Genomic DNA, 27,813 nt, shown 5'->3' with positions numbered 1-27,813 from the left:
ATTTTAGTAAATGTAAGGTCATACTCACCTTCAAGACTTGTACCACAAACCAGTTTCCTGTTGAGTAAATATAAGATAAGAATTCTCAGTGGCTATAGCAGTTTCTTTCACATAGCTGCTGGCTGTTTTATTATTATATCATTTTATAGTATTTTACTCTCTTACTTAAAGCCATACCATGTCACATTTTGTACAAGTAATCAGAGGTCAGTACCCTGTCCTCTGACATCATGGATGCCATTTGGCCACTAGTGGGAGGTAAACATTTAGTTGTAAATATAAAATGAAACTACTGTAAGAAGACCTTATCTTACTCGTCTGTGTCATGGTAAACATTAACGATATAAACTTATAAAACCACCTTTACAAACATAATTCAGTGCAGGGACAAAGCATAGAAATCATGATTTCTATGTGGCCAAAGGGCAGAGAAGATTCTTCTCCGGGTTTTTCTACATTCACCGTTTTCCCTTTGAGACTGTTCTTCATTGCTGTGGATAATGCGCTGTAATTATGAAGAAAAAGAGACAAAACAAGTTTTTGAACCCTCGTGCGGAAAGGGTGAGTCACGTGACCTTAGTTTGAAAGTGACGTCATAATCATGCGACTGCGGCTGTCACATAATCATGGATAACATGTGAACCGGTTTCTGCAAAAGTATCACATATGAAGGTAAAACATTTCTTGATCTAAGGCATTTAATGATTACCGAACAGTAAAACCTAATGACCGGTGCAGATCACTCTCTTAAAATATGAGTGCACCTTTCTCGTTTTACTGATACGACTATCGACAAGGTCAGGAACCTTAAATGACACAAGATGTCCCGTTTACAATGAATCCACGATGCTCAAAATGCGTTTACGCTTCGCCAAGTTCAGATGGGAGGATAATCATTTACATCTTGCCTGAAACCGTTCCCCTTGTGTTTTATGTTACGAGAATGCTAACTTTGTTAGCCTCAATATTGTCCTTGCATTTTATCTTCCACAATCCCTGGTTAATTATAGCTTTTGTCGCTTCTGTCGCTATTGTGACATTATGTTAAGCTTCTTTTCTTGTCAGTGTTGTTTAAATTGTTTGACGTTGTTATCCTTTCCCCATTTAGGTTTGTGATGAGTTGCAGGACATAACCCGTAATCAGTGAGTCCTGGTCTGATTCTGTTGACCTGTCGCCATGGCCAGTCGTGTTCTGGGGAGATGTGGCCGTTTGCTGTGCCTTGCTTCACTTCAGGCTCCTGCAGTCACCGCCCGCCTGTTGCCAGCTGTGGCTGCAGAGGTGCATAGGTTTCCTCTATGGGCGACAGCAGGAGGGAGACTCATGTGTGAGGCAAGGACAGTAAAGAAAAAAGACGATTTGCCTCTTATGCCCACACGCACACGTCTGGAGGAGCTGATGGATCGAGCTGTTGAGCCAGAGGACATCCTGCAGGCTTGGGCAGAGAATTCAGGAACAGGCAACCAAGCAGGCATTTCCCTTAAAAGGTGGACTCATTTGGTGATAAAAACAAAGGGCAAGTTTAAGGAACAACCCCCCGAACTGTTGGAAGATCCAAGACTGAAGAATATGTTGAAAACTCTGTCTCAGCAGGTACTAGAGCTTAAAATTAGTCACATTTAAACGTACATACTTCAGTCATCATTATTACAGCTACGGGTGGGTGATATGGCAAAAAAGAATATAATCTTTTTGGAGCTGGATTGTGATTTTTATGTTATCCAAATTAATGTGTGCAGCCACTGTATTTTTCTATTGCCTTTAAGGGGTAGAAAAAGACGTATTTCATCACTGTAATTGGTTAAATGCAGCTGTCTCTCACTCAGAGCCTTGCAGAGGTGAACTAGAAGGACGAGTGGGTGTGAAAAGGTCCATTAAACAGAGGAACAGTGAATCATGCTGGGCTATTTTGGTTATAATGTGATATCATCACAATTTAATGTTTTTCGCCATATTGCCTACTCCTCTTCTTTATTTTGTTACACAGGTGTCGTTAGTGTGGAACAGCACTCTGGTGTCTGCTTTACAAGCTCTGTGGATTATGAACCTCCCCCCCACAGATCCAGTGCTGAATTCTGTTGAAACCGAGATCCAGTGGCGTATGCGCAGACTCACCTACAAACAGCTGGCTCACCTGATCGATTGGGGTATTGGCCGGAAAGGACCACAGGATGTGGTCATAGTCCAAGCTGCTATGAAACAGCTTGAGCTACGTTGGACTGAGATTGCTGATGTTAGATCAGTCAGTACATTAATATCTAAAGGGGAGCAGATGGCACCTACACTTCTGGACAGACTGGAGGATAAGGTCTGTGAAAATGCAGGTAGTTTATGAAAGAACATTTATGATGATGTTGTAACTTGTCTTCTATTTTGTTAAATGTTTAGGCTTTGGAGTTAGCTGAAGCTTTCACAACAGAAGATATTCGTAAAGTCTGTGTATCGTTGGCAGCCCAGAGTCGGCGCTCTGTCCCTATTCTCAGAGCTTTGTCATACCACCTTCTGCAGAAGTCATCGTCAGAGTTCACCACTCATCTCATGCTGGATATGGCATTTGCATATGGTAAAATGTGCACAAAGTATCTACATTTACTAGAAATGTAATATTCCACAAAGTGTTCAAGTAGTGTTTTTGTTCTTTTTACTTTTAGGAAAACTGAACTTCCACCATACTCAGGTGTTTCAGCGCATGGCCTCAGAGCTCTTACCCAGAATCCCTGAGCTCAGCCCTGTTGAAGTCACTCGTCTATCCAAGTCCTTTGGTTTCCTTAAATGGCTTCATCTTCCTCTGTTTGAGGCCTTTGCTGAGGTAAGAGATGAGCTCCATTTGGTTTTACTTTAATTGGTGTACAAATGTTCCAAAAATATATTAACTTTGTTAAATTTCCTGTTACAGCATTATACTTTAAACAGTGAGAAATACAATGTTTTTCAACTCTCCAATCTCCTCATGACATTTGCTCGACTTGGTTTCCAGCCAAGCAAAGGAGATGAGTTCTATACAAAGGTATTAGCTCAAATATGTTTTCTATTTTCATGCTTTCTGATTGATTTTCCTTGCGGATTTAGTGAGTATTCATTAAATATACTCATTTTCCACAAAGGTTCACTCATCCCTGAAAGACTCTTTCTCCAGATTTGAGCCTTTCCTGCAGACAGATGTGGCGTGGTCCTTGTGTGTATTGCAGCAGGCTAAACCACAGTATCTGATCCCTCTATTACAGGAGCGACACATCTCCACTTTCACAGGTGAGCGGCTTTCCCTCAGAAAGGTTAAACAATTTCCCCTAGAAAGCTGGAAGCTTTTTAGCCGTAAGCAGATCATTTCTTTATGTTAATACTAAGTTAACTAAACAAAATATTTTAGTAACCATGCATGACAATAATCTTCTAGCTTCTTTGACATCTTCTCTGACCTTTTATAAGTTTTTACTATGTGGCTAATTTCTAAACTTCTAAATGAGGGTATAAGTTTGTTTGTTTTTTATTATTACCCATTGTGTGCCTAAAGGGGGAAGGTAAAGGGCAGTAAAACATTTATATTAGTCACAAACGGTAGAAAGACGTTGCATTGGTAAGGCAAGTTTACTTGTATATCACAATTTGTACACAAAGTAATTCAAAGTGCTTTACAGAGTAAGAAAAACATTAAAATCAAAATACAACAAATCAAAATGTAAATAATCATAAATAATAATACAATTACCATTAAAAGAGAAGAGTGTAGAATAAAAAGTGTTACATTATTTTAAAGCAATTTTAGCTTAGTCAAGATGTTATCAATGATTTTTTTGTTTTGTTTGTTTTGGCATGGTTTTAGTTCAATAGCTAAATCTCAGGGATTGAAAATAAATACATTAAACTGATCTCGTCTAAACTTATAGTTCTAGTCTTTAGACTACACTGTAGTCATTATTCATTCACTCCACACTCGGTGATATTAAGCTATTATTGCCCTGGGGTAGACTGACAGAAGCGGGGCTGCCAATCTTGACTTTTGAATTTCTGTCAGTATATATATTTTTCTCAACCATTTGCAGATGCATCCCCAGCTCGCAGAGATAACTATCGGCTGAAGCTCCTACATGTTGCTGCCACTCTTCAGTTAGAACATCCAGAGTCTTTCAACACACAACCCTTTCAAAATGTTCTGGATGCCCTTCGACACCAAAGCCCCAGCTCCCACCTCTCACCTCTACAGACCAGCCTTAGACAAATCCTACACATTCTGGTGGACAGCAGAACAGATGCTCTCCGTGTGGGTGTTGACACAGTCTATGGTTGGACTATTGGTAAGTAGCAAAGCTTTATTATAAAAAACTGCTGTGTGTAACTATTTTAACAATGCATCAGAAGTGTCATTAAAGGTCCTATATTACACAAAAGTGACTTGTGTGAACTAAGCCAGTTAGAACGTTTTTACCTAATTAAAAATGGAGTTGTGATTTGTTTCATTCACACATGTTTGAGTAACACTGTATTGTTAGTGTGTCTCCAAAGCTCAAAACACTGTGTTCTGTGATCCAACTGATTCTAGTTAAGGTGTATGGAGTTGGAAAACACACAACTGCGATATTACCCATGTTTTTGTATATCTCCCACCTCTTTGTGTACCTACATTAATACCGATTTTCCTTTGATCAGATGGTGAAATAGTTGTGGACAATGACAACAAGCCAGTGAGCTTGTTGCCCTTCAAAGCCTCACATTTACCCAGTGGAGGAGGACAAGAAAATTTACCTGATGGAGCGCACCGGTGAGGAATCAGAGTTTATTATTGTATTTATTAACACTCTTGTATTTGCCTTTTAATTGCACCTTGATGATAAATAGAGTGGTAAATCTTGAATAGTGAATGATCATGCATGGAAACAGTGGTGTGAGTGTTTTGATATCACTTTATTGGTTCAAAAGTGAAACTACATGGACATAGTCGTAACACTGCAATATAATAACAAGGAGTGGAAAATAAATGGCAATATACTGTGGATTAGAGATGAGGCGGAGTAAATGTGAAATTTTAAATGATGTATATTTTTATAGAGTTGCTTTCTTGCCCTGGGAATTTCCAAACTTCTGCTCAAAGAGTAAAGACCTCTTGGGACGGTTTGTTATGATGAAGAGACACCTTCAGCTCGCAGGCTTCATCACAGTGGAGGTGAGACTCAGTTAATAACACGCTATAAAGACACATACTGTTTTATATGTGACTGCCTGTCTTCATATAAAACAGTGTGATGTGTTTTGACATCTTTATGCAGCGATTTGAGTTACATCAGTTTGGCTATTGTTGGACCACATTGAAGAAATTAGATTGAACTGTTAATCGCTATGGCAACAGGGGTACATTTTCATCACTCTGGTACACATGGATAAAGTGCTTTTCATTCAATAATGTTTCATCCTCTGACATCACCTGCATTCAGCACAGTCAGGTCAATGTCATATCTGCTCATTTACTTTTCTAATTTAATAATTTAGCACAGCACAAATCTTATCTACATTTTCTGAAGTATAACCCTGTAGATTAGACCTAAACATGGTCTAAAATTCAGGACACATATTCAAGAAATCTCAGATGTTAATGGACGTGTTATACAGGTACATTTCGAACTGAACAAATCCAAAAAGAAATATCGCAATTCCATATTTTATGAAACTTGATAATCTCTAATAGATTAACTGCAACCCAAACAGATGAATTTATTATGTTAAAGGTACCACATTATGGCATTTTTGATCTGTTATAATACTGTTTCTTCATCAAAAACATACCTAAAGTTGTGTTTTGTTTCATTCACAGATGTTTAACACACAAACTCTGCATATTCTTTCGTTTGAGATTTCTTCTCTCAAACTGCAAACACTCTGTTCCACCTTGTGATGTCATGTGGTGATACAGGAAGTGCTCCTCTGTGTTTTTAAACTCCACACACCTTCACTAGAATAATTTGGATAATTTCAGCCCTGGAATTGCCAATCTCTACTGAGCTAAACGTAAAAGGTAGCTGATAACATGAAAACTACCCCTACATGACATCACAAGTTGGAACAGAACATTTTGAGCTTTGGACACGCAGGCAGGCTAATAATAAAGGGCTACTCAAACACGTGTGAATGAAATGAGAAGGTAAAAACATTATAACTTGTCTTAAAGCTCACAAGAATTCATTTTGTGTAATATAGCACCTTTAAACTCTTTGTAGTATTAATCTTCTTAATTCTTCATTTTCTTACTTATTGTGCACGTCATAGCCACATTATGTCCAGTTGTATGAAAACAACTTGAATTTACTGCCTACTGTCACAGAGATGCTCCAGTGGATGGTGTCTTTGTGAGGCAGAGTGTGATGTGTTCGGGCCATGCAAACAATGGATATAATTAGAGCTGGGAGTCGGGCAGGTCCCTCTGCAGATAGAGTCCTGCAGCAGTCTCATCTAGGGCAGTCTGAGCTCTCACACACGCCTCTCTTTCAGTGATGTATTATTGTATTTTTAGAGTTTGGGAATGTGTCATCAAAGTGTAACAAATCCCTGCAATACTGAGACATGGCTTAATAGATATCAGGATTGTGTCGTTACAGTTTTGGTGTAATTATAAACCACTAGAGCTAATTTTAAGATGCTAATTGCAGGAGTTACCATTTTCACAAATATATTTTGAACTCTGAGTAATAAATACATTCACCTGTACTGAACCAGACAATAATGGGGCTGAACCACTGTTCTTTACTTAATGTTGTTTTGACTAATACATGTCTATAGATGTTTTGGCTGCTTACAACACAGATGATGGACTTATAACAATTAGTGATGTCCAAATATATAGTAAAACAATACAGATTTTAAGGTACGAATTCTCCTATTTGGATTTTGTACAAAAGTCTTCTGACGGTGTGGATATCTGTTTAAGGTCTTATATTGTTTGAATTGTTTCTTGCGAGCTTTAAGTCATGCTATAATGCTGTCACCTCCTCAAAAACAAACCTGGAGTTGTGTTTTGTTTCTTTCACACATGTTTGAATAATCCTGAATTTTTGGGTTGCCTGCATCTCCAAAGCTCAAAATGCTCAGTTCCACCTTGTGATGTCATGAAGTAGTAGTTTTAAAGTTAACAATTACCTTTTGTTCAGTAGAGATTGGGCTGAAATTATTCAATGTGTCTGTGTATGTGTATTACCACATGACATCACAAGGTGGAACAGAGTGTTTTGAGTTTGAGAGAAGAACTATGCAGCGTTTGTGTGTTAAACATGTGTGAATGAAATGAAACAGAACTGAATGTTTTTGAAAAGGAAATAACACGATCAGAAAATACTGTAACATGGGCCTTTTAATGGTTCTTTTGCTGTTATGTATATATACAATTTTGACTTGTGTATCTACTTGCTACATAACATTTACCCATAACGTTCAGTCTGTGTTGTATGTATATTTATTATGTATTGATCATTCTGCTCTTTTTCCAGGTACCATATTACGAGTGGTTGCAGCTTAAGAGTGACTACCAGAAACTGTCATATTTGAAGGATAAAATCGGTAAAGCTGTGGCAGAAGACATGGCCAAGTGAAAGGGACGGCGATAGTGCAGGCTCAGCTAAATGAGAGCTTCCCTGACTCAATGAGACCACAGGGAATATACACACAAACACCCACGCTCACAGCATTGCAGAAAAATACCGGATCATATTTTGTTAAGGAAAGAAATATAAATATATATATGGTTTTGGTTCCCGTGGCAACGTGTGGGGCTTTCCCTGTTTCCATAGAGATGATGAGCAAGAGGTTTAGGAGGCAAAGAGACAGAAATAAACACAACTGCAAGGAAAAATTATCTTATCAACTTCTGCAAGAAAGATGTCAATGCAGAATCCTGTAGGTCATTGGAAAAAGCATTGTCTTCATTGTCTTGGATTATTTAACTCTTCTTAAACAGAATGAACATGATTGGAGGCATTGTGTGATGAAATAAAATGTTTTATTGCATTTTTGAAGCTGGATTCTGTCTTTGTGGGTTAGGTATGTGGAGATGGAAATGAAAAATGAGGTACGATAATTTGCTTCTCAATAGAGGTGAGCGATATATTGTTGTAACTGGAACTTAAAGTAAAAATAGTAAAGTACAGTTCTTGAGTAAACATTTTAAGTATCTGTACTTCAGTAAATTTTAAAGTGGATAGTTTTTGCTTTTAGTTCTTTACACTTGAGAGCCTGTGTCTGTACTACATCTACTAGATCTCTACTACATTTTTGGACTGAAAAGAAAGTATTTTTTAAGTATTGAAAAGGCTGAAAAGGCTGTGGGTTTTATTTTTATTTTTAAATGAAAATGAATTGTTTCTGTCGAGCAAAATTCAGCACAAAACCTCAGCAAAATTGGTATATTTGAAGCTTTATTAGATCTGAAAATCTATGCAAAACTTTTTACCTAAGTTGTTTTTTCATGTGATACTTTTACTATTACTTGACTATTTATTTATTTTTTTTCTGCTCCGGTATCTGTACTTTTACTTAAGTAACAAAACTCGATACTTATTTCATCACTGATAATTGATGATATTGCAAATGTTTTGAAGATATGCAAAATTTGAATGTTGGATTTATTGTTTATAATAGAAAAAAGTTCTGAAATGCATCAAAAATAGGTTGTAATCTTTCAAACAAGACCATTAAGTGATATATTTTGTGGTTAATTGTACTATCCTTTCACATTTGTCTGATACTTAAACCTGCACTAATACATTTACAAACATAGTGTATTTCTGTTGGATTGTCAAAATATCACAGGACATAAAGAAAAATATAGAGCATCTCCCACACCGCTTTACATCTTTTACAAATAATGACGATTTAACTCTTTAGTGTTACTTAATATTAGAGTGATGTAACACAGGCAGGTGAGGGGTTTGTAAGGAGACTCTTTACATTTTCATCATGTTTAAAATTACCAAGAGGGCATTTGAGACACATTGAACAAAAAAAAAGTTTCTTCCATTAATTTTCACATTCTCAGGAGTTTGTTGCCGGCCTCTCTCCTCCCTCGGGACTCACCAGCTTAATTGATTGACGGCTGCCTGACACTCAGTTAGCACTTCTCGTATTGAACTCCTTGGTCATCATGGGTTCTTCTACTGGTGGGTCAGCAGTCTCCAGACACAGAGGGCTGGCTCCATTTTCAAACACAACTTCTGTTTTTATTTGTGTCATTTTGAAGGTCAAGTGTGTTGCACAATTGTTATTATAGAGGTTTGGGTTGCTATGGAAACATGGCTTGATGCTTGAGATGTAATCAGCAAACTTCTTGTTTCAATGGAGATGTATGTCTTTGCTTTGCCAGGAATCTTCCACATCTATGTGCATGGAGCGCTACTCAGAAAGATTTTTTTTTTTTTTGCATTTTCTTTTGCAATAAAAAAACACTTGTAATTAAATAAATGCAAGCTCTACCACGTGACTGGCCCTCCACGAGAAGGATTACATAGTGCACTTTTACATCGGTTTCATTTTTCTTTCTCTGTACATCACTGCTTTGATTTTTGTGTTTCATTTGTCTTGTTTTTGCAGTACTGGTACTTTCCTTCAAGGTTGAGGGCAGTACTGAGAGCAGGACGGTGGAAATCTGCTGACATCATCCCTCAAGATCCAGTTGTATCCTGGTAGAGAGAGGGATAATAAAGATGCAGAAAAGAGTGGAGGAAGGGGGGAGGGAGAGAAAGAGCGAGAGAGAGAGGGGACAAGGCAGGAGAGGAGAGGAGGGAGGGGGCAGCGAGAGAGCACACTGCGGCTCACCCCTTCTCTCCGTCTCTCTCTTTCTCTCTCACTCAAATGGACTCAGCATCACAACTGCAGCAGCACCACAGCCTCTGCCTCCGCTCCTCTCCGTTTCTTTTTCTTCTTATGCCCAAACTCATGGACAGTCACGTGCTCTGATCCCCCGTCTCCTCCTCCTCCTCCCCCTCCTCTCTCTCTTTCACTCACCGTCTGCGCGGCTGTATGTTTTATTGGTGCGTCAGAGCCACACTGAGCCAAAGAGTGAAGCATGCCCGGGGAGAGCATCCACAGATCTGGCCCCACCGACAAGCACCTCGAGCTGGGAGCAGAGGACACAGAGCTCCCTGGACCAGGTAGGACTTTGAGCAATATGGTTGTGTTTACTTTAAGCATGTCTTTATTGTGTTGACAGTGATTCAGCAGCACTTAAATGCGGGTTGTGTCACTGCTAATATTATGCTCTCACAAGTCTCCACCCTTATCCTAAAATCTCTGCCTCTAGAATATGAAATCGTTAACAGTTTAATTGCCCCGTGCCATGTTCACTTATACTCTGCCTAAAACCAATCACTGACATAACTATTCCTGTTGTTTTTGTCCCATCCCTATCCTCATCTTCGGAGCATATTCAGAGGCAGTTTTCACTCCTCCCTCCATCCCTCCCTCCTCTTCCTCTCTTTCTCCTCTTCCTCCCTCTCTCCCTGAACATGACACAGCAGCTTGGCAGTGCACTGTACTCACATTTACTGATCAAGGGCTGCTGTTATTGTTGTCAACAGCCTTATCATGGTGTTATTTAAATTGTGGAAGAGAAACACAACATTGCATGAATACATTACCAAACCAAGTGTTTCATATCTACTTATCTGTCTCCAGACTTATTTTAGTAAATTATATATTTATTATTCATTGAGCATGAGTGCCTCCCCTGGCAGAATTTTGGAAACTGTCCAGCGAACCAATTCTGAACAAGAACTGCAGGTGGAAATAGGAAACTTTAGCATAACGTGGCACAAACATATTTCCTCACTTGTTCAATGTTTTGTGTGCATTGTCCTTGATAAATGAATCCAAATTCAAAACTAAAACAATTGAAAGCTGCTCTAGTTGTGTGTGCTTTCTTGCGAGTAAATAATTTAGACTTGTGTTGCTGGCGTTTCCCCTTGCAGTTAAACCCAAGGCTCCCTTCAGGCTGGAGTTGCAGATTTAGTGACGCAGCTTCGGCCAGTGCGCTTTTCTGCATCCTGCTCTTTATTCCAGCCAACACTGTGTCTGATTTGACTGCCTTTCCCCAGAGAAAATATAGCCAATCCTGAAAAACAACAGACTCCCTCTCTCTTTTTACGGGGTCTATATGCACCAATAGCAAAAGGCAGAAATGGGTGCAGCATATTGCCTCTGAAGGAAGGCAGAGCCTAGAAAAGAAAGTGAATTATCAAGTGATCCTTAGCTCCAGGGAAACAGGAAGTATGTGTATTTGTGGGTAGCATTGAGATGAGCTGGTGTGTGATAGAGGCCCATCAGCATTTGAACCAAGGCCATATATAAGAAATGGCCCACTTAAAGCATGGCTTTGTTATCTACTCTGCAATGAGCAGAATATTGATTGTAAAGTCATTTAAGTTCATATAGTACTGTGACTATGACTATTTGAGTTAAGCATGACAACATTGGGTTAGTATTTTAGTATCACCCTGGGGATTACACACAGCATTTTATTGCAAATCCTTTCATTTTAAGTTAACAAAGTTATATAGTGCATCATTATAGGGTGGCTCTGTTATCTGCTTACTGCAATGAACAAAATATTGATTTAAGTACACTGGACAATAGTTATTACAATACTATTGTCTTAGAGGCTTGAAATGATTGGCCTGTTGTGGTACCCGACTAGTGTTAAATTGGAATTTCTTAACAATGATTTGTAATGTCACTTTATTAGATTTTAGCAGTATAAATCTGCTGTACTGTGTGTTGGTTGCTTATGGAGATACATATAAGCCAAATGATCATTTCATAATTTTTTCCTCCCAACTAAAATCAGGTTGTCACACTGTAGCTGTGCTGCCTTTATGGATATAGATACTGTTAGGACATAAGTAGAAAGAGAGAGTATATGTTTGCTTGTAGTATTTGTTCAATAAACTAATGTAGCATAATCTTCTCCTTTCCTAGACTTAACTAGACACCCATCGGCGGACTCTACACCAAGTGACAGTGGATCCTCCCCGAGTGACACTGGGTCAAGTCCGTCCCCGAGTACTCCTCAAAAGCTCCTCCCAGCATGCACCTCTCCTTTCGGCCCCAGGTTGGTGAATGTGAGTCGTAGGTCCTCAGAGACACCGCGGCCACAGCCTGAGGGGTCAGACCGCCGCCCCGCCGCCAGACTCTCTGGGAAGTTGGGAGGCCATGGACCATGTGGGCACCATGTTCCAGTTAAGATGGAGAGAATCAAGGTGAATGACTGAACCTTGTAAATGTTAAATTCACTTTGTATCTAATTAATATATTGCCATGTAAAGGTGCACTATGTAACTTTTCTTCTGCCACCTGCCTGTCCCCAAGAAGATGTTATTGCTTTTACTGGAATGTTCCACAGCATGGCGTTATAACTATTCTCATCGAGACAAGCAGGTGGTGCCATCTGGCCAAGTTCAAGGTCAGATTAGAGAGATTTAAAGTTAAAAGTTTTAGAAGTTTTTTATGAGTTTTATTCTGTAATGGAATAAATGCAGGATAGATGTGTTTAATACCATAGTGTAGAACATCCAGACATAGCAATAACATCTGTAATGGGACAGCAGGTGGCATACCCTTCACCAAAAGCTTACATAATGTCCGTTAAATATATAAATATATGTGACTGTTTTCCTTTTTTATTTATCCTCCCGAATTGTTAGTATTGCACTTTTATTTTACAGTCACATTTTGCCTTCAAAACAACAAAATTAATATTCTTGAAATAGATTTATGTGATGTTTTGCATATATAATGTCTTGTTTTTAGGTCCTGACTGGTTCAGAAGTGGAGAGCGACTACCAAGAGCCACATAAGATGGACACAATGGACACAAGAGTGGTGATGGGTCAGGAGTCATTGCTCAGAAATACAGAAAAACAGAAAGAGAAACCTCAAACTTCAACACGTCACCAGTCTGTTCCTGTAACTCGTTCACATGAAACAGAAAGTCGCTCAGAGACAGACAAAACTGAAAGGCAAAGTCACCAAAACTCCAGTGATGTACAGCCCCCTATGACTTTCCCCTCCCCCTTCCTCACCCCTCTGCTCCCAGCCTCTTCATCATACACTGACACCTCTACCCCAGATGACACTTTGGGAGAACAGGCTCACTCTCCAGATGAAGTGCCTTCCCTACATTTCTCCGAGCTAGTTTGCCCAGTAACTTTATCTTTCTCTGAACCCATTTTTGCCGTTGACCCTTTGCGAGTGGGTGTACCCTCATCTCGAGACCCGGATTTGTATTATACCGCTCCATCGACCCCTATCAAAATGCGTTCTTCTCACCTCAAACATCACTCCTATCCGGGGTCTCCTTCCTACCCACTCTCCCCTGGTTCACCTTCGGACAGCGAGGACCTATGCTCCCCGCTCACTTCTTCATCTGGGTCTTATATGACTGCGGAGGGAGACAGCCGGGCATCATCTTACACCTCCTCCACCTCACCCTCCACCTCACCCAATCCACTCCTCACAGAAGAAACGCAAGAGGCGCCTGCTTGCTTTGTCGGATCCTTATCAGAAATAGGAGACGAAGATGGCGAGGATAAGGTTCGCTCTACGCCCGAAAGGGAAAGTAGGGTTGGAGACTTCTTCCATTCTAGGTCAGAAGAGAGTGCCTACGTTTCAGATATTACAGGGACATCCATTTTAGAGGAGGAAGAAGGTAATACTGAGGAAGAGATCAAGGTTTCAAGAGAAAGTTGTCGTCCAAGTTGGGTGACTGAAGATATTTCCCCTCTGAGAAGCAGTAGCAGTCGTAGTAGTGACTCCCAAGAGGATGGAGCAGAGTCTGAAGTTGAAGTAACCAGGATGGGGTCAGCGCAGTACTCAAGATGCCTTGGTTTAAAACTGCAGCTAGATTCATATTCGTCAGAAGAAACATATGGGCAGAAAGACTCCGATTTAGCATCTTCAGCAATGACTCCCGATACCATAACATCAAGCAATCTAAGCCCCGACTCCCCAACTATCTCACTGGATGCTTTCGAAAGACTTAACTCTGGCTTGTCAATGCTTTCCCAGGCGGCTTGCAGCAACAGTATCCTGGATGACGACCAAATGATTCCTGCATCCCTTCTTGGATTCCCCCCGCACACTAATCTCATTTTCAGGGCAGATTCGATGGAGATAATGCTTTTTCCCACCGAGGAAGAAGATATCAACGAGAGGAATGACGCATATGGAGCCGGAGAGGAGGAAGCTGATGTTGACGAAGACGACGAAGACGATGAGGACTATGGTATTGAAAGTAATGATTGTCTTGATGATGAGCTTATCGAAGAAGTTAATCAGGAAGTGAACCAGGAAGTGAACCAGGAAGTGAACCAGGAAGTGAACCAGGAAGTGAACCAGGAAGTAAACGTAGAAGTGGAAGTGGTTGGGGAGGAAGATCAGGTAAAAGTCAATGATGGTGAGTATGAGGAGGAAGAAGATGACGATGACGAGGATGACGATTCAGACAGTAAAGGACATGATTATCCAACGGGTGAAGACAGTTCTTTTCTGCATTCGCTCTCCGAAACATCAATCAACGAAGGCTTGGATGAGTCTTTCTGTTACCAGGACGATACGGATGACTCATTGGATTCTGCCTCTTTTAATGGAGAGGAAGATGAGCGTCTGTATAGCACTGAGCAACATGCACAAATACAAGAACCAACAGAAACTCAACAAGGTGATCCCAATCCTGCAACAACTGATACAGAAGTTGTTGAAACTGCTGCAAGCTCAAGCCAAGAAGCAGGGAGTTTGAACCAGTCTGATCTCAGTAAAGTTTCAGAAAACGAGGACAAAACGCTAAATGTATCCAAAGTGACACAAGCTGAGGAAGATCTGGTTACTGACACATCCTTGCAAATCAACACAAGTCCAGATGACACAATAAGTGTTGAAGATTTGTGCGTTCCATCTAGCGAACTGGAGACCTCTACTCCCCTAAGTGAAAGTGTAACTAAAGCTGAAATCGATATGTCCACATTATCAAAACAGTCTTTCTTATCAAACACCACCAATACATTCACTACAACCAATGTGACGCAAACGTTTATGCCTCTTGGTGCTACTTCTGCAAAGTGTACAGAAATCTTGGACAGATCACAAATTTCTGCCTTGACGACTGAGGCAAAGGTTGAAGAAGCTGACTCAAAACCCCAAGCAGTAACTGTACAATCCAGTAATAATATTTTGGAAGAAAGTACAGATCAACCAGAAAGAGATTCTTATAAGTTGCTGATAAAACCTCGTCAGTTTCAGAAAGAGAAGGCTGTGGAAGCAGGGAGGCTGTCATTGTCAAAATCGTTCGCTAATCAGAAGTATGTCAACACTTTGGAAGACTCTTTAACCTCAACTGCAACCAATGATTTAAACAAAGGAGCGTTACTTCTATCCAACCCAAAAGATACTAGTACTAATCCAAGTAACATCCCAGTTGCTATCACTCCAGAGGTCGTGACCCCATCTGTAACCCCTGAACATAGGTCAAAGGATTCTACTCAAGAGAATCTAAGGGAGAATACTTTATTGATGACCGACGAAGGGGTACTTGGTGCTGTTGGGTGCTCGTCGCCATTGGCAATCTCACCTAAGAGAGAAAACTCCGAAACAGATATTAGTCATCGAGCTGGGACGTGGTGCGATGAGAAAATTAGCTTACAACTTGGTTCAGGGGAAGGGTATAATATCTGGTCAACTGGGCACTCTCTTGGGATGAGCTTGTGTGGTAACGGCAAACAACTCTGTGGGGATGTAAGCAACAATACAGGGCAAAGAAACTACAATGTGTTTGATTCTGTTTTGGATGAGAAGGAAAATACTGGACATGTTCAAAAAAGGGACAAAATCACAGATGAGGGATCGCCAAGTCAGTTCAGAATATCGGATCTAGATGATGAAACAGGCGGTGGCCTTCAAACAAAAGAAGAGACGAGAAATGTAAACACTGAAAATACATTTACTTGGACGGATTGTCAAAATAATAATGAATTTGAACCACTGCAGATATCTATGTGTAGAGGTCTGAATGCTTTGTCAGAAGAGGTCAGAACGCAAAGTGTCGGTTTAAGAGAGTCCGTTTCCAATATTCCCCTTGAGGAAAACCAACAGACAAGTCCGGAAAAGAAAGTAGCAACTGAAAGTCAAACTGTACACTTACAGGCAAAGTCAACATGTCAAAATATCCCACACCATGAGTCAAATACAGCGATGTCCTGGCTTCAAGGATCCTTCGGTTCATTTAGCCCAAAATGTAAATCTGTTGAATGTAAATCAAGCCAACAAAATCAAATGGATAATAATAATGAATCTCAGGGAAGAACTGAGAAGGACCTCTGTACGGAAGCCTACAGTGGACACAACGCAAATGAGAAAGTTGTACAACACGAAAAACCAAAGCCCTGCGATGGACAACAGTTTAAAGAAAATGATGAGAATGAAAGAGAAGGAACTGTAGAAACTGATGTAGAAACAAACACGTTATTAAATAGTCATAAAAAAGCAGGTAAAAACAGGAGGAGGGGAAAGCAGAAGACCAAGATGTCTCAGAAGGATAACGGGGCTGACCCAAGTCCTGAGGTGAACCAAGACTCAAACAATTTGACAGAAACTTCGGACAATAATAATCGAAACCATCAAAGTACAACAGAGAAAGATAACTGTACGAAGCTCTCTAATCAAAAAGAGGAGCAACTTGACAATCAGCCGCTATTCCCTAATCCGAGGTGTAACACGGTTGACTTCAATGACAACAATATAAATACTAGCCATTGTTCATCAAGTTTAACCTCCACATTGTCAAGATCAGCAAAACCAGAAGACAATCTCCCCACACCAGTCCAGGAATCCCAACCTTTCATTTGTCACCTTCAAAATGTCTCCTTGACGTCACCCTCGATATCACCACTAAACCTCTCACAACCAACACAGGAGTCGTCAGTGAATTCAAATCTCCAAGGCGACGCCCTGTTCACCTCCCACACCTCTGCTATGGCAACGAAGGTAGAACCTCATAAACAAATCAAGCAAGAACACGCCAGATTCATCGGTGAGTGTTAAAGTATATTTATAATTTATGGATTATTGGAATATTTCTCATTTATGTTGCTTTATTTTAGATTCTGGTCTCGCTGAGGAGGACACAGACAGTGAGGATGACAGCAGATTGCCTCGACATAGACCACAACCCAAAGGAATTGTGGGAAATAAACTTGACCATAAAGACTCCATGCAACAAGCAATCCAGCCATACACTTCAGTGATGGACCGGCACGGAGGATGTCCTGTCAATCATAGCTACAGAAACTCAGACCCTTGTGACCTGGCTCTGAAAAGTAACTGTGAGTTCTTGTTAGAAGCAGACCAAACTGACTAGGAGTTCATTTGAGTTTCCATCAAGTAGCATTATTTTAGACGCCTGAAATGAGAGTGCAAATTTTTTTTACTGAGGTTGCAATGCACTCTTTTGCAGCGCTGTAAAAGGCCTATTTACGGGTTTCAGTTTTCTGTTACCGGCACCATTTCGAGGACTTTTGATGATTAAAAAGATTGGGCAGTTTGTTTTAAATTGTTGGTTAGATTTAGTTTATTTCAGTCTCAAGTTTATTCCAAAAACAGTGATACTTAACATGCAGAAAGACCGCAAAGATGTAAGCTGAAACTGGTGCTAATTGTTCTTACCCTTTACATAAAAAAGAAAATCGCTATGGTATAAATTATTAACACTACAGCCCTAAAAACATCGGGTTAGAGTTGTCATTTAAACTTTGTCTAATCCTTATTATATTAATATTCTGAGCTTGTAGACCGTAACCCAGACAAAATATACCTTTTAACAGTCGTCTTTATGCATATTACTTTCATCTCTAGTCTAATATTGGCTTCTAAAATTATCTAATATGAATGCGTCCTGTTGCAATTTCATTATTTTTATTCCCATTCAAGGTTTGACTTCCTGTAACGAGTCTGAGAGCGAGGAGTCAGTTCCAGAGCTGGAGGACGCAGAGCCGCTGAGGCCAGATCATCATGTAGGTCTCCTGTCAAAACTGTGTTACTAATTATATTTTTATCATGTTCTTTGCCAATACATTTTTGTTGCTTTCTGAAGACCGTGTTTCAGAAAGGCTTTGCAATTCTTACAACGTAATTAACATTTTGACTTTTCAGTCTTTCTCATCCGTGAGCGAGGGGCTGAGTCGACCCAAACAAAGCCGCAGTGAGAAGAAGGCTCGTAAGGTCAGACGCATAGCAACGCAAACTATCTGATATTATCGCAATTTATTTTATGTCTTCCAATTAATTTATGCTTCTTTTGCGTTTCTTAAGGCCATGTCTAAACTAGGTCTAAAGCCAGTCCATGGTGTGACAAGAATTACCATCAGGAAGTCCAAAAGCATTCTGTTTGTCATCAGTCGACCAGATGTTTTCAAAAGTCCTGCGTCTGACATCTATATAGTGTTTGGAGAAGCAAAGGCAAGTTCGCATTATGCCTCTTGCTCCATATTTTCACATTTTTCCTAACAATAATATATATTTTTTCCCATCAGATTGAGGACCTGTCTCAACAAGCCCACAAAGCTGCTGCAGAGAAGTTCAGAGTTCCTGTAACGTCCACTCCACTGGCCCCGCCCATCCCGCCCAGGCTCAGCATAAAAGAGGAGAGTGATGATGAAGAGGAAGAAGAGGTAAGGTTCTATATCATTTGAACACATCCAAGTGGAGCAAAAACTGTAACTGTAATACAAAATTATTCTGACGTGCATGTGACAGGTTAAACTAATCACATTTTCATAATTATTTTATTTATGACTTTGATTCTCACCCAAATTTATCATGTTTTGTAGTAACTTTCTGATTGAAACTGGTGACATTATAACATTTTGTGTTGTGCAGGTGGACGAGGGCGGCCTGGAACAAAGGGACATTGAGCTGGTCATGGCTCAGGCCAATGTGTCTCGGTCCAAAGCCGTCCGCGCGCTCAAACACAACAAGAACGACATCGTGAATGCCATCATGGTGAGAAAGAGGAGGGTGGAGAGAGGGAGGCAGGGCATTGACACTAGACATAATTATGATTTTATATTGAAGTGTAAAACATTTTGAACATTCGTCATTTACGTGGTTGAAAATTTTAAGTGGTTTCATTTTTAGAACAATAGAAACAGCAGGCAGGTCAATTATATTGGCAGGGCTAAAGGGCAGAGCAAGGGTAAATGTCAGAGAGTAGTGAGTCATGGAGAAGGGTGGGACACAAGTAGAAAATGAAAATCCTGCAGTAACCTTAGCTACATCGCAGTACTGTACATCCCCACAAGATGGCACCAAATACTGGGTGCTCTCCTGGACTGGCTATTGACTATCACTGTTGTTTTCCTATAGCCTGATAGCCAAGGTGCTAATAAGAGTGAGAGTAAGGGCCTGAACAGTTATGCAAAATATGACTCAGACATAGTTTACACTTAATGCAGTTCAACAGACAAATACAAATATAGAAATAGGTCTGTTAATTTCAGTGTGGTTAGTGCCTCCCTTTAGATATATACAGCAACCTGACCAGAACTAAAGAAACGACTGACGACTGAGGGATTACACAGACTACTGACTGTTTTTTTCTTTGTTTTCAGGAGCTAACCATGTGAGAGCTCTTCCAGCCAAAAGCCTAAGACATCTCTTCTGTTTGGTATTGCTGCTATTATGTGTTGCACCCTCAGTATCTGCTTAAATAAAATCTGTTTTGTTGTGGATAACTTTTTATTTTTAACATTTGTAAACTATCAATTCTAATGTTAGTAGTAGATACATTCTATGACATATACTGAGATACTACATCATATATTTAGCTTTGAAAATCTATGTAGCACATTTTAATGGTGCACTATGCAACTTTTCTGGTGTTTTCAAGGTATTTCTTAGCAATTAAAACACTAATTGAATAAATACATGATAGATACAAATGCTAAACTGTGGGACATTTCATGCAAAGTGCAGAAGTCCCTCCACTAGAAACCAGAAAAGTTACATAATGCACCTATATATATATATATTCTGTTTTATTTTTTGTTTTCTATTCAAAAAGTAAAAAGAAATAGAAATCCTTTTTTTGTTTTGGCACTTTTTTATTGTACAAAACTAGTTAAAAGGCAGAGTACAAAAACAGTGCAGGGTGCGGCTAAAAGAGACGGCAATAATTCATACAAAACACGTTGGTTGGAAAGGTCATCTACATCAGAAGTAAAATATTACATAATTTAGTATTATTACAAGCTCTGTGTAAACATTTTGCAAATCCTGAAATGTTAAAGCAATACATTAAAGACATTTCAAAACATACTGACTGACTATACCATTTTCGGTTCAAAACATACAGCTTTTGTCACCCCAAACCACCTACAAGACTCATTCTTTTTCTTATTTTCCCCCCAAAACAATTGCATTTTGGGGGTGTAGGATCGACTGGCCCAGCAAAAAAAATTAAAATGGACACATAACACATAGTGACTATAGCGCCCCCTACAATATACATAAAAAGTCCAAAATGATCTAATTATCACTAAACCTGGAGGGAAAACTATTCACCATGACATGCAAAAAAGTCAATTGAACCAACATCATGTCCTTTATCGTTTGGACTGTGGGAACATAAACGTCCACTGTTTCATATTGGACTCCAAATCAATATACAGAGACAGTAATGACGCTATGCAAAGCTACTGAAAACTGACACAAACATTTTTTAGGTCGCTCTAATCAAAAAAGTCAATTGTACTATAGCTTTATTATGCATGAGATTGTTGGTTCAAAGCCATGGACCCCGCCACTACAATGAGAGTAACGTAGGCTTTGGATGCAAAGTGTAATGCGATTGAAAATTGACACAGACATTATTTAGGTCAGTCCAGTCAAAAAAGTCTATTACACCATAGGAACCTCGTCTATTATGCATAAGGTTGTTGGTTCAATGCCCAGGACCACACCAATATAAGTCAATTGGCACACTTCACTATGGAAACAGGAGCAGATATGGGCCTGGGCAGCTGTCAGGAAGAGAGAATGGCATGCTGGGCAGTCGCATAAACATTCCGTTGTGATTCAGAGTCGATCAAGAGTCCATCATCTCCACTTGCGGCTTAAGTTTTACTTTAATTCATTCGTTGCTACGTTATCCACAAAAGTAAAATCTGCTTAAAGAACAAGGCGAGATCATCACTGCAGCCTTCATCGTACTTAAAGGGCACATTTTAAACTCTTATCATCCTTACGGTGCAGAATGTAACATCTTTACAAAGTGAGAAGTGTAATTTATTAAAGCTAAAAGGAGCACTACATTTGTGGTGGAGGGCACGCCACCTGCTTGCTCTGGAGATGATGTTAGTGCTTTGGCTGGAATGATCCACAGTATGGCATTAAACTGATCCATGTTTGTTCAGGCAGATATGTTTAGTTTATATTGCACTTCCACACCAAATTACATGTCAGAGCTATGGTTTTTCAAGATATTTTTGAGCAATATAAAACACTTAAAATGAAACGGTGCACATATTATTTCAATGTCACACTGTGGAATATTCCAGGTAAAGCAGTAACACCTCCACAGAGACACACACATACATATTGCACCTTTAAATGTCCCACAATGCCCCACCAAATTGCATGCATTTTTAGTTACTTTTCCAACTTTTTTAGTCCTTAAACTGCAGTGGTTCTCTCCCAGTATCACAGTGTGTTTGTCGGTTATACATCTAGAGGCTTTGGTGGGGTGTGTTTCGCAGGCAGGACGTTGCTCTCAAAATGGCCCTGGTTCGTTATATTCCCCGCAGGAAAGTATCTGGCAACCACAAATGTCGAGCCATCTTGAGCAGCGGCTTTACCCACACCCAACTTCTTACTGCTCTTCCAAACCATGGCAGTGAAGTGACCTGGGGAGGAGCGAGGCCAGGAATGTGAGCGAGACCCATTTAACAGTTTAAATATTTATACACGCAAGAATCTGTTTCCTTTTTCTCAACCTCAAATCTCCATGACATAAAATGAATCAGCAAGTCACTTTTAGATAGACTGGCTATGCACAGTATCGCTTGGAGAAAAGTATAGAACAGAAAGTAGACCATAGATGATGGAAAATTCATATGGAGAAGTGATATGATACGGAAAATTAGTAAAAATCCTCAAAAATCAAAAGAGGGCAAATGGCATTCTGGGACAAACTGCAATGTCCTGTATCACGGTAAACTGACTCGTGTGAACTTTTAGTCATGCTGTAATGTTGTTATTTCCTCAAAAAACAAACCCAGAGTTGTGTTTTGTTTTATTCACACATATTTGAGTAACTCTGCATTGTTAAACTGTCTAGATGAAGTGGTACATTTAAAGTTAGGAGTTATATTTAGCCTTAACTGAACAGATTTACTCTACAGTGCACTAGAAAAAAACACAGATTGCTGCCCTTTTAAAAACATGTTTTCATTTTACCATTTGCTCAGTTGAAATTGCCACAGGAAGTCTACAATATCCTCTGATGTAATGACCATACGGACAGTTCTACATCTTAACGTTGTGCCAAAGGACTGAACATTTCTTATTCTAATAGACTTTATCAATCTAAAATGTTTTACAAGTGCTACATTATGGAAAATTGACTTGTGAGTAAAGCACTTACTGTAAAGCATTTTGAATTACCTTATGTACGAATTGTGCTATAAAAAATAAACTTGCCTTGTGAGCTTTAAGCCATGTTAGCCATGTTACCTCCTCAAAAACATACCTGGAATGATGTTATTTAATTCACACGTTTGAGTAACCTTTTGTTATTAGTCTGTCCACATCTCCAAAGCTCAAAATGCTCTGTTACACCTTATGATGTCATGTAGTGGTAGTTTTCAAGTTAACAGCTCCTTTTACCTTTAGTTTAGCAGAGATTGGGAATTCCAGGGCTAAAATTATCCAAATGATTCTAGTGAAGATGGAGTTTAAAAACACAGTGGAGCACTTCCTGTATCACCACATGACATCATAAGGTGAAATAGAGTGTTTTCTGTTTGCGAAAAGAACATGCGTGAATGAAACAAAACGCAACTCCACGTATGTTTTTGATGAGGAAACAACATTATAACATAGATCAGAAAACAGCATTGTATTTGCCCTTTAACAAATATTAACAGGTAAATAAATGTGTGTTGTTTTTTGAGTCCATAATTTGAACGTCTCACCAGTGCCTGAAGAGAACCCTGGACGTTTGAAGTTGTAGTGTCTGACTTCCTCGTACCAGCGGTCTGTGACGTCTTTACCTGGGAAATACACAAAACTATCTATTAATTGTGCTCGTCTAAGCTCTGTGTAGGAATATATCAAAAGTATCAATACCCGTACACTAATCGATACTACAACTGGGATTGAAACTGGATACTAGCGCTACTCTTATAATGGTCTATATCAGAACTATAAAACCAAGTGATAATAAAGAAAGTATTATTTTTAGACTGGTGTAAAATGTCTTTTGTCTATTGTCTAAAAAGAGGTGTGGTATAGAAACTGGTATCTGTCAAAAGTGTAAGTGTCAAAATCAACTCAAAATAGCTTGATCACACGTGAAACCTGTTCAAATCTGTAATTTTTCTTTCCATTTTCTTTATCCTAAGTTGTCATACTGGCACTATTCTACATATGTATGTTCTTATCTATGAAGAAATGTTCGTGAAATGTCCCTTCATGCAGCGTTTGACCCATAAGCTGCTTTCTGTGGTCCCACATTGCACATATTTGTTCTGTGACTCATTCTGTCTGGGAGCCTAAAGTGGAAACAGGCCCCAGCGATTCACTTTGAGTCATTAAAAGAAAAGACGAACTGAAGAAGACTACATGTGTTTTTTTTTACCTGTCTGGTCATAAGACGCCCAGGCCAGGTTCTCTCCACAGCTCCCCCTCGTGGACTCAACGCTGTGTTTCAAGATTCTTGTGCTTGCCAGACTTTCTGCATAACTGTCAATGTAAGTGTAAGGTATTATTTCAGTTTAGTGGACTTGAACGGTGCGTTTCTAGTACAGGGAAGTCTCGGATACCGAAACTAATAGCATAATTTCATTGTGGATAGAGCTGTTGTAGGATAGAGAAGTAAAAGTACACTACGTAAATAAATATATTCAGTAAAAATATATGTGCAAAGGAGTAAAGATAGTATTAAGTTTAACAATTACTTCCTTTCTCAAGCAAATGTACCTCAACACAAATGCAAGGTTCAAAAATATGAAAGAAACAAGCAAATATATTCATCAGATTTTGCAAATGTGAAAATCTTGAAAAGAATTCTCACAAAACATGATCATTCTTGCAACAAAGACAGTTGTACCGGCCTGTTCTAAACATGTTTGAATCTGACAAAAGCTGACCGTAGACTACAATGTGTCTGTGTATTAAGTATTGCACAATGTATTATCAGACAGGAGGTTTTATTATTCATTCTTTCTAATATCTAACAATATTATAGGCTGATGATATTGTTTACTATTTGGACGTACCGTGTTGCCTCATTACTCAGTTTCCTGCTCAGTTTAAGTGGAGGAGCTTGGTGTTTTCTCCTGTAATCATTATGGGAGTGGAGCAGGTCTTCAGCGAACTGCTTGGAGGCTGTGACACAAATTACACAGAGTTGTCTATAGAAATGAGAGCTGAGTTAAGCACATCCCCGACTGCCACTCGTGCTTGTCACTCACACAGACACAAAGGACCTATTTAAGTAGATACTGCTCCATACAAGACAATCTACAAGACTTACCAACACCTAATGAGAAAAGGAAAAGAATCCAATAGATAGATTACATGGAGGTGTAAAGATAAACAGCTACAAAAATAGCAGGTTTTAGCATGCAAGTCCTAAGGGTGCATTTTTACTCACCTGACTTCCCCATTGTAGTCACCAAGGGAGAGGTGTGTAAGATCTTAAAACCTGTCTTCTTTCTCTTTCTCTTCTACCAGTTTACCGGTATGTTGAAACAGCTGCACAACTATATAAATAACCTCTGATCCCTCTGAAGTAGTTTCATTCTGCTGCGTCCAACTCTGTGCTCACAACTAAGACAAGTATGAAAAGCAACCCACAAGTAAGAGGGGACCCCATGAGGTCACTGATGACATCATCTCTATGAGACACATCCATAAAAGGCTGCATTGTGATTGGGCCAGATGGAAATGAGGAACAGTGTTACTCACAACAACAGGAGTTCTCACAATCTGCTCTGTCATGGTGCAGTTTGCCAAGACTCAATAGTAAAAGTGATAAGACGACACATGCTGGTAATGTAGGTCATCGACACTGTCAGTGGCTCTTGTTTCAAAAATTATACAGTTCCTAAGATTAAGACTAATATTAATATTAAGAATAAAATCAAGAGTCTAAGATTTATTTCACCTAATCTAAAGCTGCACTGTGTAACTTTTATTGTGGGAACATACCAATATTGCATTTATTTAATTACAGGTGTTTTATTGCTTAAACACATATTCCAAATGTGAGTGTGCTTGTATCATAAACCTGACTTGTAACTTGACCTGGTGAGAGTGCAGCAGTATGAGTTGGCAGTTATAGGCCTGTCTCCAGCAGATGGCGCTGCTGTGGAGGTTTTTCAGGGTCTTACACTGAAGCAGTTCACTGGCACTTAGAGGGGGAAAAAGATGTGTGCTTTCAGCCAAAAGCACACATCTATCAATGGTAAAGAATGACATCTAATACATACAATTCACTGTGACCACTTGTGTTTGTTTATATTCAACTGATGTTTGATTTTATGTTGTAAATTTTGTGATATTTTATTCTTGTATGTATTGTGAAGCAACTTTGAGTGTCTTGAAAAGCGCTATATAAATAAAATGTATTATTATTATTATTATTTTAGTTCACGTCTCAGTTCATCAGCTTCCAACTTCACTCTTTTTAAACTGAAAAAGTGGACTCTAGTCTCTGTTTTAGCCTTTTCCCTCTAGTTCTAGTTGTTGTAGTTTTAAGCACATGTGACAGGTTCTAATATTTTTATAACTATTACTTGCTTTGGTGGTAAATATTTATTGTAGTTTTACATCAGTTAAGTGATTGTTTGTAGGAAAAAGTAAAGAAGAAAAGTACAAAATACAAGAGGCTTATCTGTAGAAAATTCCCTCCAAAATGCAGGGGCAATTTATGCAGAAGGAGGAAAGATGAGATTTTTCTGTCAGTTTAAACATTGATTATAAAAACATTGATGTTGTCATTTGTTTGTATTAGTGCTTTTACTATTGTGCACATTGGATGAGCTCTGTACATTATTAACATATGGTTGCTTGGTAACAATTATGGAATTAACTCATATACATGTGTCATATCTGCTGCCAACCAGGAAGTAAAATTATAAACTTCACTAAAATAAAAATAAAATAAAACTAAGCAAAATGTTTAGTACAGTCTTAAATATAATGATGTTATCTATGTTTTATTTGCCTGGCACATCCAGAATTGTCTATCTGTATATTTTACACAGATGTATATCAGTCTGGTCCCCACGTCTCAAACCCGGTCAAACATAATCGTGCAATCAGTTTTTTCTATTACAAATGTGAAACAAAGGAGCTCACTGGTCATCTATGATTTACCAAAAAAAACCATTTATCTCACCTCATGTTAACAGACTTTAGTGCTTCACTCACTGATTCTGCAGAAATCCGCAATATTTTTCAGTTCTCTGTGATATATTGTTTCCTTCATTATTTCTGATAAGGACCATACTTGCCCCTGATTGGCTAATCCACCTGTCAATCACGGCTACAGGGAGATTCACAGGTGACTCACATCTTCGAAAAGCATTGAAGAAGTGTGTATTCTGGATCCCAGGCAAATGTTTGAATGAAATTAGTCGTCTAACCTGATAATGATGTTGATGTCTGGGTGAAATCAGTAGTCCACCCTTCAGACACATTGCAGCTGTTGTACAGGAGCTGGGGCAGAACTTTGCTGTGATGAAAATACAGTGATTGATACATCTCCCCACCGCGGCTGACAGAGAGACAGACACATCCCCATCCCTCACTGTGCTCACGCGCACCATTCACTTTCTCTATATGAGCTACAGTGTTCTCTCTCTGACATACTCATCACTCACAAAAATAGAAGACATTATTTTTATGGAACTAGGACATTTTATGCAAAAACCTCAGAAATGGATAACCTTTTGTTTTACTGTACATCTCATAACTCCAAACTGCCTATGTGTTTTGGTGCAGGCTTCCAAATAAAATATGCCCTTTTCCAATGCCCTTAGATTGTGCAGGTGATTACAGTATAAGCGACAAAGTGCTGTGTGCAAACTGCTCAGTGTTTGCAACTACAGAGCTGCGACCAACTGGATCAGGTCCAAACTGTAAACTTTATTATCATTTGGCAGAAGTGGATAAATCAAAATAAGTGCTCCGCCGCTGCTATAGTTTGTGAGATACGTTTTCACTGTGCAGGGTGTATGACAAGACAGGATGACAAGACATAAAGCCTCAGTGTACTGTATGCACTTTGTATTGTTTGGGATTACACAAAGAGAACAAAGGGCACTGTTCTAACCTCGATTTTATATATTTTACTTGTTATAAGTCCACTAAGGTGATTTGTTAATTTACTTAAAGAAGACCTAATATGCTTGTGTCTGCTATATAGTTTTAATCTATGACATCCATTGATCATTGTGTCAAAATTAATCTAAAACTACTTAATAAAAGAAACAATCAGCTGACTCCTGCGTGAGAAAACTGTGGTGTCCAGTAGGAGCTGACGTTGCCATAAAAGTCGTCATAACAAAGAGCCG

At 39.2% G+C, this 27,813-nt stretch overlaps 3 protein-coding genes across 3 annotated transcripts; 2 read left to right on the top strand and 1 right to left on the bottom strand.

Moving 5' to 3' along the window:
• The first annotated feature begins 578 nt into the window (after positions 1–578).
• Positions 579–8,062, top strand: tbrg4 (transforming growth factor beta regulator 4). The gene is made up of 11 exons (XM_055227583.1): positions 579–672; positions 1,109–1,591; positions 1,986–2,306; positions 2,387–2,561; positions 2,650–2,807; positions 2,895–3,005; positions 3,103–3,247; positions 4,039–4,290; positions 4,643–4,754; positions 5,042–5,156; positions 7,468–8,062. Exons 2-11 carry the CDS (start codon positions 1,178–1,180, stop codon positions 7,567–7,569), a joined length of 1,905 nt encoding a protein of 634 aa, XP_055083558.1. The 5' UTR covers positions 579–672; positions 1,109–1,177; the 3' UTR covers positions 7,570–8,062.
• Positions 8,063–9,773: 1,711 nt separating this feature from the next.
• Positions 9,774–20,021, top strand: nacad (NAC alpha domain containing). The gene is made up of 10 exons (XM_033980541.2): positions 9,774–10,122; positions 11,945–12,225; positions 12,776–17,048; positions 17,119–17,340; positions 17,945–18,027; positions 18,167–18,235; positions 18,326–18,472; positions 18,547–18,684; positions 18,893–19,015; positions 19,624–20,021. The coding sequence occupies exons 1-10, from the start codon at positions 10,038–10,040 to the stop codon at positions 19,636–19,638; spliced, it is 5,436 nt and encodes a 1,811-aa protein (XP_033836432.1). The 5' UTR covers positions 9,774–10,037; the 3' UTR covers positions 19,639–20,021.
• A 73-nt stretch (positions 20,022–20,094) lies between these two features.
• On the bottom strand, positions 20,095–25,166 carry glipr2l (GLI pathogenesis-related 2, like). The gene is made up of 5 exons (XM_033981019.2): positions 24,888–25,166; positions 24,511–24,619; positions 23,871–23,974; positions 23,206–23,283; positions 20,095–21,915 (listed from the first exon to the last, which is right to left on the bottom strand). Exons 1-5 carry the CDS (start codon positions 24,898–24,900, stop codon positions 21,731–21,733), a joined length of 489 nt encoding a protein of 162 aa, XP_033836910.1. The 5' UTR covers positions 24,901–25,166; the 3' UTR covers positions 20,095–21,730.
• Between the last annotated feature and the right edge of the window lie 2,647 nt (positions 25,167–27,813).

This window comes from Periophthalmus magnuspinnatus, chromosome 16, assembly GCF_009829125.3.
Source record: "Periophthalmus magnuspinnatus isolate fPerMag1 chromosome 16, fPerMag1.2.pri, whole genome shotgun sequence".
Lineage (NCBI taxonomy): Eukaryota > Metazoa > Chordata > Actinopteri > Gobiiformes > Gobiidae > Periophthalmus > Periophthalmus magnuspinnatus.
The sequence above is the reverse complement of the archived record's forward strand: the minus strand, read 5'-3'. Positions and strand labels throughout refer to the sequence as shown.

Excerpts from the sequence above, each read along its gene's own strand:
- tbrg4 (XM_055227583.1), top strand. The coding sequence starts at position 1,178 with ATGGCCAGTCGTGTTCTGGGGAGATGTGGCCGTTTGCTGTGCCTTGCT. Across the intron at positions 2,808-2,894 it reads TGTTTGAGGCCTTTGCTGAG|CATTATACTTTAAACAGTGA; the intron begins GTAAGAGATGAG and ends TTCCTGTTACAG. Across the intron at positions 3,006-3,102 it reads GAGATGAGTTCTATACAAAG|GTTCACTCATCCCTGAAAGA; the intron begins GTATTAGCTCAA and ends TTTTCCACAAAG.
- nacad (XM_033980541.2), top strand. The coding sequence starts at position 10,038 with ATGCCCGGGGAGAGCATCCACAGATCTGGCCCCACCGACAAGCACCTC. Across the intron at positions 17,341-17,944 it reads CCTGGCTCTGAAAAGTAACT|GTTTGACTTCCTGTAACGAG; the intron begins GTGAGTTCTTGT and ends TTCCCATTCAAG. Across the intron at positions 18,028-18,166 it reads CGCTGAGGCCAGATCATCAT|TCTTTCTCATCCGTGAGCGA; the intron begins GTAGGTCTCCTG and ends TTGACTTTTCAG.
- glipr2l (XM_033981019.2), bottom strand. Across the intron at positions 23,975-24,510 it reads CTGAGTAATGAGGCAACACG|TTATGCAGAAAGTCTGGCAA; the intron begins GTACGTCCAAAT and ends TTACATTGACAG. Across the intron at positions 23,284-23,870 it reads GGCGTCTTATGACCAGACAG|GTAAAGACGTCACAGACCGC; the intron begins GTAAAAAAAAAC and ends TGTATTTCCCAG.